Source organism: Trypanosoma conorhini, assembly GCF_003719485.1.
Source record: "Trypanosoma conorhini strain 025E chromosome Unknown Tco_14.4_contig_00614, whole genome shotgun sequence".
NCBI classification, from domain to species: Eukaryota; Euglenozoa; class Kinetoplastea; order Trypanosomatida; family Trypanosomatidae; genus Trypanosoma; species Trypanosoma conorhini.
In genome coordinates this window covers 1-10863 of record NW_021704700.1, presented here as the reverse complement: position 1 = coordinate 10863, position 10863 = coordinate 1, and the positions used below count along the sequence as shown (strand labels likewise).

General features: G+C 55.4%; 6 protein-coding genes across 6 annotated transcripts, besides 12 other annotated features; all 6 read right to left on the bottom strand.

The window, feature by feature from the left end:
- Positions 1 to 121: 121 nt before the first annotated feature.
- Positions 122 to 165: a sequence feature (A-rich).
- Positions 166 to 309: 144 nt separating this feature from the next.
- On the bottom strand, positions 310 to 2766 carry Tco025E_07676 (trifunctional enzyme alpha subunit, mitochondrial precursor-like protein; the record flags this gene model as incomplete). Its single annotated transcript, XM_029374536.1, has 1 exon — positions 310 to 2766. The coding sequence occupies one exon, from the start codon at positions 2764 to 2766 to the stop codon at positions 310 to 312; it is 2457 nt and encodes an 818-aa protein (XP_029225376.1).
- A 46-nt stretch (positions 2767 to 2812) lies between these two features.
- Positions 2813 to 2867: a sequence feature (A-rich).
- Positions 2816 to 2866: a sequence feature (GA-rich).
- Positions 2868 to 3203: 336 nt separating the features above from the next.
- Positions 3204 to 3233: a microsatellite.
- A 40-nt stretch (positions 3234 to 3273) lies between these two features.
- Positions 3274 to 3301: a microsatellite.
- A 136-nt stretch (positions 3302 to 3437) lies between these two features.
- Tco025E_07675 (glutathione-S-transferase/glutaredoxin) lies at positions 3438 to 4427 on the bottom strand (the record flags this gene model as incomplete). Its single annotated transcript, XM_029374535.1, has 1 exon — positions 3438 to 4427. The coding sequence occupies one exon, from the start codon at positions 4425 to 4427 to the stop codon at positions 3438 to 3440; it is 990 nt and encodes a 329-aa protein (XP_029225375.1).
- A 21-nt stretch (positions 4428 to 4448) lies between these two features.
- Positions 4449 to 4471: a microsatellite.
- A 79-nt stretch (positions 4472 to 4550) lies between these two features.
- Positions 4551 to 4580: a microsatellite.
- Positions 4581 to 4778: 198 nt separating this feature from the next.
- Positions 4779 to 4800: a microsatellite.
- Positions 4801 to 4957: 157 nt separating this feature from the next.
- Positions 4958 to 4980: a microsatellite.
- Positions 4981 to 5089: 109 nt separating this feature from the next.
- Positions 5090 to 5127: a microsatellite.
- Positions 5128 to 5292: 165 nt separating this feature from the next.
- Positions 5293 to 5310: a microsatellite.
- A 200-nt stretch (positions 5311 to 5510) lies between these two features.
- Positions 5511 to 5969, bottom strand: Tco025E_07674 (RNA-binding protein; the record flags this gene model as incomplete). Its single annotated transcript, XM_029374534.1, has 1 exon — positions 5511 to 5969. One exon carries the CDS (start codon positions 5967 to 5969, stop codon positions 5511 to 5513), a length of 459 nt encoding a protein of 152 aa, XP_029225374.1.
- A 225-nt stretch (positions 5970 to 6194) lies between these two features.
- Positions 6195 to 6794, bottom strand: Tco025E_07673 (uncharacterized protein; the record flags this gene model as incomplete). The annotated part of the gene is made up of 1 exon (XM_029374533.1): positions 6195 to 6794. One exon carries the CDS (start codon positions 6792 to 6794, stop codon positions 6195 to 6197), a length of 600 nt encoding a protein of 199 aa, XP_029225373.1.
- Positions 6795 to 7120: 326 nt separating this feature from the next.
- On the bottom strand, positions 7121 to 8107 carry Tco025E_07672 (abhydrolase domain-containing protein 11; the record flags this gene model as incomplete). Its single annotated transcript, XM_029374532.1, has 1 exon — positions 7121 to 8107. The coding sequence occupies one exon, from the start codon at positions 8105 to 8107 to the stop codon at positions 7121 to 7123; it is 987 nt and encodes a 328-aa protein (XP_029225372.1).
- A 96-nt stretch (positions 8108 to 8203) lies between these two features.
- Positions 8204 to 8260: a microsatellite.
- A 781-nt stretch (positions 8261 to 9041) lies between these two features.
- On the bottom strand, positions 9042 to 10655 carry Tco025E_07671 (uncharacterized protein; the record flags this gene model as incomplete). Its single annotated transcript, XM_029374531.1, has 1 exon — positions 9042 to 10655. One exon carries the CDS (start codon positions 10653 to 10655, stop codon positions 9042 to 9044), a length of 1614 nt encoding a protein of 537 aa, XP_029225371.1.
- Positions 10656 to 10863: the final 208 nt, after the last annotated feature.

Here is a 10863-nt window from a genome sequence, read left to right as displayed (position 1 = left end):
CAGCACCCCGAGCCCCCCGCCCGCTGCGCCGAAGAAGGACAAATAATAAAAACACGCGAGGCCACTATCAACATCGACGGACATCCAAAGAAAAACACTAACATCCAAAAGAAAGCACTCCCTTGTGTCTTTTATTTTTTGCTTTTCCTTTTGTCCTTTTTCTTTCGAGCGCATGGGGAGAGGAGGGGGAAAAAAGAAAGACTTTCGATCGCCGCTGTTGCTGTTTTTGGCTCCGATTATTACTCCGTCCCTTTTCGCGGAAAAAGGACCTGTTCTCGTTGTTCGTGTTGTTCTTGGCGCGCTTGTTTCCTACGAGAAATGCACCTTGGGAAACCCAGCGCGCTCCCGGTACGGCACAAAGGGCCTATTTGGGAAAAACCGTTTGCCGTCCTTCGCCATCGACTGCAGGAGAGGGCAGGGCGCAAACCGATCGTCGCCGAGGGCGTCTTGCAGCTGGCGAAGCCGATCCACAACTGCGGGCAGGCCGCGGTGGTCGGCGTGCTGCAGGAGTCCGCCCCGAAACGGCGGAAAGCCCGTCCCCCAGATCATGCCAATATCCACGTCCTCCGGGGTTGCGGCCACCTTTTCTTGCAGGATGTAGCCGGCCTCATTCACCATCAATAGAACGCAGCGGTCGACAATCTCGCCCGCCGGCTTATTGCGGGAAGATTGTGGGAAGTAGTGCCGCGTCACCTCCGTATTCATGCCGGTCTCCTTGCCTTTGGCGTCGTAGCGGTAGAATCCCTTGCCGTTCTTCTTGCCAAGGTAGCCATCCCTCGTCATTTGCTGAATCTCCGAGCCGATGCCAAAGCGACTCGGGTGGATTCCCGCGGTGAGAATGGGCCCCACGTGGCAGGCGACGTCGAGGCCGACCTCGTCCAGGAGGCGAAACGGCCCCATGGGCATCCCAAAGTCAAGTATGGCTTTGTCGATTTGAGAGAGGTCAACCTTGTCGACCGCGGCGAGGCGGCCGGCTTCGGCCATGTACACGCCGAGAATGCGATTCACGACAAACCCTGGGGCGTCATTCACAATAATGGGTTTCTTTCCCGTCCGCAGGGCCAAGTCAAAGATAACGGCAGCCGCCTCCTTAGAGGTGTGTTTGCCCTTAATAACCTCCACCAGGGGCATTTTGGAGACGGGGTTGAAGAAGTGCATCCCCACAATGTTCGCCGGATACTTGGCGTCCTTCTGCATCTCCGTCAAGCTGAGCGACGAGGTATTTGTGGCAAACAAATTCTTGCCATTGAGGCACCCTTCCTTCTCCAACTCCCGAATGATCTTCTTTTTAATGTCCATCACCTCCACCGCGGCCTCCACAATCACGTCCGCGCCCTGCAAGACGCCGCTCGAGGTCCCACCCTTGACAAGTTGCATTTTCGCCTCCACGGCGGCAGGAGTCAGCTTCTTTCGCTTAGCCGCCTTCTCAAACTCCCCACGCACCATCGCAATGCCCTTCTCCACCGCCTCCGGCTTGAGGTCGTTCACAGCAACAGGAATAGCCTTGTTGGCAAAGTGGTGCACAATGCCAGACCCCATGACGCCTGCACCGATGACGCCCACCGTTCGCACGGGAGGCAGCTTGTCCTTTGGAATCCCCGTTTTAAGTTCACTCTTTTTCATTCCATCCTCAATAAAATATAGGGCCATCAGATTTTTAGCATCTGGAGTGACCAGGAGCTCACTGAAGACTTCGCTCTCCCGCGCAAACCCCTCCACGTTGGAGTGCGTGGCGGAATACAACAAAACCTCCAATGCCTTGTACTGTGCAACGTACTTCCCCTTTGTCTTCGCATTCAGTGATTCAATCGTCTTTTTAGCAATGATCCTGCGCCCAGCCGTTGTGCTCTGCAGGAGACGCTCCACGAGGGTGAGCTTTTTGCCCCGCGCCGGCTTCAGCGGCTTATCCACCAAAGCACCGGCCCATTGCCGTACCTGATTGAAGAAGCGGTCCTCACCGCTCCAGCGGTCTTCCGCCGGGAGAACCGCATTCACGGCACCCGCCCGCTTTGCCTTTGGCGCCCTCGCAGGTGCACTTGTCATGATCCACTCCACCGCCGTCGCCAGGCCAACGAGACGCTGCAGACGCACCGTGCCGCCCGCGCCAGGAAGGACGCCCAACAAGCACTCCGGCAGCCCCACCGAGCCGTCCGACGCCAAGAGACGATGATGGCAGGCCAGCGACAGCTCGAAGCCGCCTCCCAAGGCAAAGCCATTAATCGCCGCCACAACCGGAAATGGCTCCTTCTCAATGCGGTCAAAAAGCGCATGGCCCACGCGGGTTGCCTCGGCCGCCAGCTGCTTATCCGTAATTGGGTAAAGCACCTCCAGATCCGCCCCCACGCAAAAGCTTGACTTGGCACTTGCGACGATGGCCACACGAGCCTTTTTTTCGAGCATGAGCTTTTCGACAATGTCCATGGCCTTTTGCATGCAATTCACGAAGGCATCGCCCAGGGCGTTGGCGCTGGAGCCGGCCCGGTCCATGACAATCCAGGCGTACACGCCAGAGTCCACGTAGACGGTGACATGCTCACCCGCCGGGTGCGTCTCCCAAATGCGGTTCCTCAAAATAGAGCCCTTGAAGTCGTGGGCGGCGGCCGGTGGTTTCCGCTGCGGCGCCCCCTTCGCAGGAGCCGCTGGGGCCGCCGCCGACGACGACTGCCAACGGAGGCCAACTGGCTGTCGATGAAGGCGACCGCCGGCCGACGCCACCAACGCCGCCGCCGCCGCCGTCAGGTTTACATGTCCGAGGCGCCGCATCATTTGCGCTGGCGCGGCAATACTGGAATATAAAACGTGGGTGGCACCCTTATCTTTTTCTTCTTCTTCCTCTCTGTTATTTTAGCGTTTTTTTCTTTCTCTTTGCGTGAGCTACCAGCCACACGTTCGACCCAGGCAGGAAAAAAGAGCACACCAGGCAAAGCAAAAGCAACGCACAAGTTCACTGCACTCCTTCACCCGCCCCTGGTTCTTTTTTGCTCTTCTTGTCTAGGGGCAGCTGCTTTTATTGCGGCTATTTTTGCCGCCGTCCCACCGCCCGGCGGCGTCCCTCGCCCACGCCTACAGCGAAGCGGGGAGAAACCCACGCCGCGATGCTTCTGCACGCGGCTTTCCGGCTCTTGTGCCCTCGTCCCCCTCAGCGCAAGCGAGCAAGTATCGAATGAAGGCCTCCACACGGACGAGCGTGCGTACATAGAATCCACGCACACACACGTACACACACACACACATTGGGAAACGATAAGAATGGAGCAAACAGCAGTAATAATAAGAGAGAGAGAGAGAAAGTGAGCGTGAGCCCGTGAAGGGTGCAAGCGAGCCACGCCGTACAGGAACGGTGCGTCGCTGCCTTTAGCACAGCCTTCGCCCACGACGCCCAGGGAACAGCTGGCCGCAGCTAACAATAGAAAATGCAAACACGCGCCGGAGGCGCATCAGGCCTGCGGTTGTGTCCGCTTCCGCATCTCCTCCTCCATCGCGGAGTTCCATTCCCCGAGGGCCCCCTGGTGGAGGACGTGCCTCAGCCTTGGGTGGGCCTCCACGACGCGTGTCACGGCATACATTTCCACGTCGGCGACGTCGGGTTCCCTGCCGCCGTGAAAGCGACGAGAGGGACGATCCTGCAGCCGTGCGGTGAATGCCGCCAGCTCCTCCTGGAGCCATGCCGCCGGATCCTTGGCGGGCAATCCCCCGCGCGTATCGACCCCCTTCGCCACAAGTCTGGGCAAGATTTTGTACCGCGAGAGGATGCACAGCCCGGTCGCCCCCACGACGCGAAAAGCAACGTTGTGGTAGCGCGACGGTGTCACGTAGGGGTAGCTAGCAAAGGCGTTCCTCCAGGTGTTGTTGCACGCGACAAAGCTCACCGCCTGAAAGCGCTCCATAATCCATCGACGCGTCTCTGCGATGCGTGGATCCTTCAGTTGGCCAGCAAACCCCAGCGGCACGGAAATTGCGGAGATAATGCATTGGGAATCCACAACGTAAACCCCTGCGGCGTCGGCCGGGGTGGCACCTGCGGCGTCAGCCAGCGGCGCCAGCCGTATTTGCGGCACCAGGCTGTAGCGGGGGTCCGGGAGCCCCGCGCCGGAGAGGGTGTCGACGTCGACCAGGGTCAACGGCACGGCGTGGTAGCGAAGGACCCATTCCACCTTCGCGCAGTACGGGCATCCCAGGAGGCGGTACAAAGTCAGGCCGAAGTCTCTGCTGCCGCCGCCGCCGCTTCGCCGCCACGGCAGATGGTTGCCGTCAAAGGCCTCTGCGAGAAGCGCCTCACTCTGCAGTGCGTTGAACTCGTCGGCGGAGAGTTGCGGTGGGGGAGCGGCTCCCGCCGCGGCGCCGCGGGCGGCGTACCACAACGCAGCCCCAGTCAACGCCCCGCCGCCCACCAGAGCGAGTGCCGCCCTGCGACCCCCCCAACGCATCGCCTCACACCCACCCCTCTTTTATTTATTTTATTATTATTATTCCCTCCCCTCGCCTGTCTTTGCTGTCACTGCCGCACCGCGTCGTGCTCGGGCACCCACCGCGCCACTCCGCTTTGCCTGACGCACAGACACACACACACGCACGCACGCCTTCCCTCTTCCGGTGTGTCCTTCGCGCTACGTATCTATGCAGAAAAAGATGATAATCGTGCCCCCCCCCCTGCGTGCTTCCTCCTCCCTGCAACCTCAGAGGAAGTGCGGGAGAGAGAGAGCCGACTCTGCCCTGTGGGAGCGGATGCTTCGAGGCAACACGGAAGCAATTAGCAGACGCACCAAACTGCCGTGTTGCCGTCCCTCCCCCCTCCCTCCCCACAGACAGAGAAAATAATAATAAAATAAATAAGTAAAATGCAACAGCGAGGAGGTGGGCACGGCGCGCGAGGAGGAAGGACCCTCATCGCCCAAAACGCCACCGCTGCCAGCCGCCCCTCGCGCACGCCGACGACGACGTGAGCGAGAGGGGCTGAAAACAAACAAACAAACAAAAAAAACGTGGTAGCGACTCTTTTTTCCCCCTTTTTTTTCTTTTTCCTCCAATGCAATTTATTTAACTGTCAGTTATTCAACAACAACAGCGCCGACGTGGTCTTTTGCCCTCGCACACCCCACGAACACACACACACACACACACACATACCTGCAATCTCTCTCTATCTGTCTCGCAACTCACGTCCACCTTGTTCACTCGGCTTTTTGCATCCTCCCTCCTTCTTCGCACGCGTCCTTTTAAGTAACGCAGCAAAAAAAAAGGTGGGGATACAGCGTTTTCAAAAAAGAAAAAGACAAGAAATGTTCTTGAAGCATATATATATATATATATGCATTGGAAACGGGGGGGGGGAAGGGAAGAAGAAGAAAGAAAAAATAATTTACAAGTCAATTTCCAGGCGTTTTTCCTAAGTATGCACCGCATCAAAGCCCACCAAAACACTCCAGTTAAACGTATGCGTGGATTTCACCACTGAAACTGTAGCGGCTCCGGTGCTCTGTTCGCGACGTTTGGCAGGGGATTTGTAGGATTCATCTGGTGCACCGCCAGCGCAGTGTAGGTACCAAAGAGGGGAAATGTTGGGGGCTGTCCTTGGCGTAGCTCACCTGAAGCATGCGGTTTGCCAGCATCTTGTACCGGTTGTGCAGCGTGAAGATCGCCGTGTCCGCCTCCTCCACGTTGGAATACGTGACGAACGCCGCCCCCTTGCTCCGGTTGTTGACGTCGCGTAGGATGTGAATGTGCTCAACCGTGCCATACGCACTGAAGAGGTCGTGCAGACGCTTTTCGTCGCTCTCAAAGGGCAGCTGACCCACAAACAGCTTTGCGGCCGTGGAACTTTGCGGCGGGGCGCTATTCGGGTCAGTTGACGCCGCAACGCATGGCAGCGGCGGCGGCGTGACAAGAAACGGCGCGTCCTGCGGCGTCCCCGCACGGAAGCCGCCCCTCGGCGCCCACGGCTTGGCGTCCGGACGAAGCACGCGCGACATGCCTCGGAGAAGAGCTGGGTCAAGTAAGAGGCGGTGTATGGCTAGCACGGCAGCGGCCTGCTACGGAGAAGAGCAGAAAAGCAAGAAGAAAAAGAAAAGCGAGCGTGGCGGCAAGAGAAGAGTGTGATACAAGCGAAGCGGAGCAGGTAAAACAGACGCACAGGAACTTGGGGAAAAAAAAACACCTCGACAAGGAACGGAACGGCGATGGCAATGGCCAAGTCATCACAGCTTGCTCGCGGGCGGGTGGGAATTATGCTGTGGGCTCTCTGTGTAGAAGGCCTTGAGGTGGTCGGCCCTCGCACACAGCAGCCGCCGCCCACCTTTCCGCTGGTGGACTTCGGCAGTCAGGCAACAGATCCGCCGACCCACCCGCAAAAGGCAACTTGTCAGGGTGAATGGCTGCTCCACACAGAGCGGCTCCGCAAACTCCACGCCAATTGACACGGACACATGCCGACGTCTGCCTGTCATTACAGTCAAGTGCGCAGACGTAAGCGTGTCGAAAAGAAAGCACAACACGTCCTGACCAACAGCAGGGCCTGTTGGGTCCACGCCCTCTCCGCCGCCCACGGGCAGTGCTGCGAGTTTCGCATCCGCACGCATGGGCCACAAGATGCGAGACCTCTCAGCATGCAATAACGTGGCATCACTGTTCGACGCCGCCCCGCATGTACCAATCCTAGTGGGGCCTGGCACCACGCGCAGCCCGTCCACGCTCAGGCGGGCGTGCTCGCAAACAATCTGCCGCGTAGAGCTCGCGGCAGACGCCATAAAATTGGTTAAGCGCTGCTTCGCCTCCACAGCTGTGGTGGCGCAGTCCATCGCCTCTCGTGGCTCTACGTTTGCTGCAACTGAAGGGGAAGGGGGTGCCTCGAGCAGCTTCTCCCTTCGCCGCCTCTTGCTCCACTCCCGAACCCCCTTTCTCTAGCGGACGGCGCAACAAAACGAGGCAGACGAGCAGTAGAGATAAGTATTCATCTTCTTCATTGCGAGTTCAAACCTCCAAGTAGAACAAAAACAACAGGAAAAAAAAAATAGTGCCAAAACGAAAAGAATGAAAAAAAGAAAACGACAAAGAGCCATTCCTTCCTCAAAATGCACAAGTTGGGTAGTCTTTGTCGAAGCAAACTGCGGCGGCAGCTTAGACACTACGGCGTGTGGCGCCGCTGCAGCCTCGTCAGAAAGGCCTCTGTGAGCTGGGCTGTCCCCTGCAGGTCATCGTGGTAGACATTGTGCCCGGCGTCGTGCAAGACGTGCTCCTCGACGGTGTCGGCAAAGCTGGACCACATCCCGCGATACCGACTGCTTCCTCCCACGGGAGACTTTCCACCCAACAGAGAGAGGACGGGAACGCTGATTTTGCCGTGCGGGCGAGAGTTGAGGGAGGCCTCCGGGAAGAAAATTCTGCGCTGAAGCAGAGTTTCTTCCAAGACTGGTATGTTGCACCTCCACGACACGGAGGGAGCCACTTTAGTATTCGTTGCAGCACCCGGTCGAACGATTTGAAGGTTTGTGCTCAAAAATCCTTGCACACGTTTATTGTGGATCCCGCATCGATCAAACTCCTTGAAGGCAGAGCGCACATCTGTGATGGCCGACAAATCCACCCTCTTCATCAGCGCAACGTAGTCGCACAACTCGCCCTGCAGCGAGGACGGAAACTGCCGTCCGGTGAGCGGAGGCATATCCAAACTCACGAAGCCATCGATGCGAACGCGTTTTCGACGGCCGGCGTCCGTCTGCTGGTCCATCAAGAATTTGGTCCATGCCAAAGATCCCATACTGTGCCCCACCGCCACGAGAATTGGTGATGCCGTATGGTTTGACTGCGGCCCCTCCACACAGCAGTGGCCTTCGTGCTCTAGCCAGTGTTGAAGGTCAAGCACCACATCACTCAAAGTGTGCGTCGCCGCGTGTGGAGACCGACCGTGATTGCGCAGATCAAGCATAACCATTTCCAGGCATCGATTCGGCAACGCATCGGTGCAGCTTTTTCGCAGCCGCTGCGCTAGCGAGAAGAAGGTGCCACCATGGGCGAGTATTCCGTGAAGAAAAATAAGGCGTATAGGAGGGAACTGGGAGAGAGTTGCGGAAGAAGGCAACCTGGCGCTGTACAGCCTAACGGCTGACGTCATGCGGCATGCACTATTATCGGGCGTGCTGGCTCCCACGCTTGCTCCAACTAGGGTAACACAGCTGGTGGTGCCGAAGCCACCGGCTTCAGTACAACTAAAAAGAGAACAACAAAAAAAAAAGAGTAAAAACGAAAAAAAAAAAAAAACAAGAAACGACAGATGGAGAAGCTGGGAGTCACTTGCTCTGCTTCCAATGGTATTTCATCGGTCGCGACCAGGCTTGTTTTTTTTCTGCTTCTGAGGTCTCAGCACGCGCCGCAGCAAAGGGTAGAGCAAACGAACACAAAACATAAAACCACCCAGGCAGTGCATCCATTTTAAATCGTTGAGGCCACATGTAAAACTGCTCGTGAGTGCCGCGAGGGTACGACCGAAATTGACACTTTCAGTTCACTCATTTACTTCCCCTCCCCCCCCCCATCCCATCCACTTCCTCCTGCGCCTCACATGATGCAGCAGCATAGCATGGCTGCGCACACGTAAAAAGGGACACGGATGGGGGTGCGCACGGAAAGTAAAACGAAGGAGAGCCATTAACAGTATCGCCAAAACGAAAAAAAAAAGAACAGGGAAGTAAAAGCTGTAAAAGAAAGAAAAAAGAGGTATACACCAAAAAGCATTCACATACTATGCGGAGGTTGAACGAAAGCACAACAAGGCGAAAAAGATTTAAAAAAAAACGAAAAAAAACGGCTTTAAAAGGAAGAAAGCAAGCAAAAGAAACCGCGCTCAGAAAGCAAACTTCCCGGCTTTGCAGAGATATGGAGTAACGCTTTAGAGGTAGCCAGTTGCAACCATTTCAGTGGAAGGTAAAAATATAAGCTCTTCAAGAGGTGCGCCTTGAGAAAGCGTCAGAAACACACACACACAGATGACAAAAAAACACACAAAACTAAAGGATCAACTACACATACGCATAATACCCTTGGCTAGCTTAGTTCTTACTCATGTTTGCGCGTGCTGGAGCATCGGCAATGTACGTAGTCTGTTGATTCCAATTGCTTTCCCCTAGTGTCCCCCCAGTTGAATCCTTCCCTTCCTCTGCGACATCCAAAGAAGCGCTCGCGACCCCTTCAACTCCTTGTTCCCCTTGTCGCAAATTTTGTCGCCTAGTGCCTGAATCAGCCACTGAATTTAACCAGGATATTGACCCCAATGTGAGAGAGTCAAGTGAGCTTCTCACTGCCACCTCTTCACTCCCAGGGAGTGAAGGAGGCAATACAGGTACGAGGGGCGTTGTCGCACTTGCTAGATCACGCTCCGCCCTTTCAAGAAGAGGCGTGACATCAAAAGGCCTTCTAAAGGGTGGAATGTAGGCCAGACGGGAGGACTGGAGGAGATCCGTTTCTCCAATGAAATTGTCGTCCAGATTATCCCTAAACAATGGCCTGAATGGGTACTCCCCTGCACTACCACTGACGCTGCTTGTTGCCCCATGAGAAATGGGAGGTGATTCGAACATTCGAGTGGACCTTACTTGCCTTAATGCCTCCACAGCTCTACGTGTGCCCCCAAAGGAGTGCAAGGCATCAGAGTGCAGACAAAACTCGTCACCCACATTGGGCACATTTAGGCTTCCGTCAGCCACTGGGTGGTTAGCGTTAAGTGAGGTAGATTGAGTAGCGTTTGAAGCCGGGTTACTTGACCCATCTGCTACATCAATAGCAATGCTAGTACTATTCTGTACATTAGAAGAACTTTCAGAACGGAAGTCAGATGTACGCGGCGCTGTTGATGCCCCCAATTCCTGTGGGTTCAAGGGGCTCTCTCGACGAAGAGCTGGTGTTTGATGCGAAGCCGGACCCGTTCTTGGTTCCGTGGTTTCATCCTGAACAGTGGAAACCAAAATGGAGGAAGCTTCTGCGTCTGATGCCAGAACCAAGCTTCTGGACTCCTGATGCGTAGTTACTGCCCTACAAGATGGAAATGTGCCCCCATCCGTCAAAGTCATCATCTCTTCTGTCATCAAGTGGAGAGAGATTGGCGAATGACACGCCCTTAGACCTTCTCTACACGCCTTTCCAGCTCTCGTAATTGCGCCCTGTAAAGGCGCAATCTCCGGTTCCTCTGTCCTTGTGTTTGTAATCAATGGTGTCTGCTCTCTACATGTAGAGCGTGGGTGCGTACCAGCACCACCATTTTGCAGTAATTCGGTATAAAGAGCGCAAGATTCCCCAGGATACGCGAAAAACATAGGGGAACGTCGACCTCCAGGAGACGAATGACTTAATCGGCGTTGCGTCGAATCCTCTATTCTCTGCTCAAGAGAACCCCAAACAATTGGTTTACCTCGATGCGGATTTTCATCGAGGTTCGGTAAAGAAGCAATTATACGTTGAACATCACCCGAAGGAGTCTCCATTCCTAGCCAAGCAGGCTCACCGTCGCTGGTCGAGATGAGTTCCTCCGCCGGTTGATCGATGGGACGAGGCTGAACAACGGCCGGGGCCCGCGTTGTTTGTACTTCGCCCCCATCATCGCTGCTATTGGCTTTACCGCCGTCTAGTTCAGACGCAGAGGCAAATTGTATTTCAGAGGCCTCAGTCATCACTAGAAGCAACAACAACAAAAATTTTATTTTAAAGGGATGGGGTATTGTTGAAGAAATATTATTCTCCTTAGACTACTTTTAGTGACTTTCTGCCTTCAACCAATCAACATAACCTTGGACAGCAACAAGGAAAAAAGGAAACAGTTACGCGTAAAAGACAAATTTTTATCTAAAGAAGAGTAAAACAGAGCAATTATGTGATGCT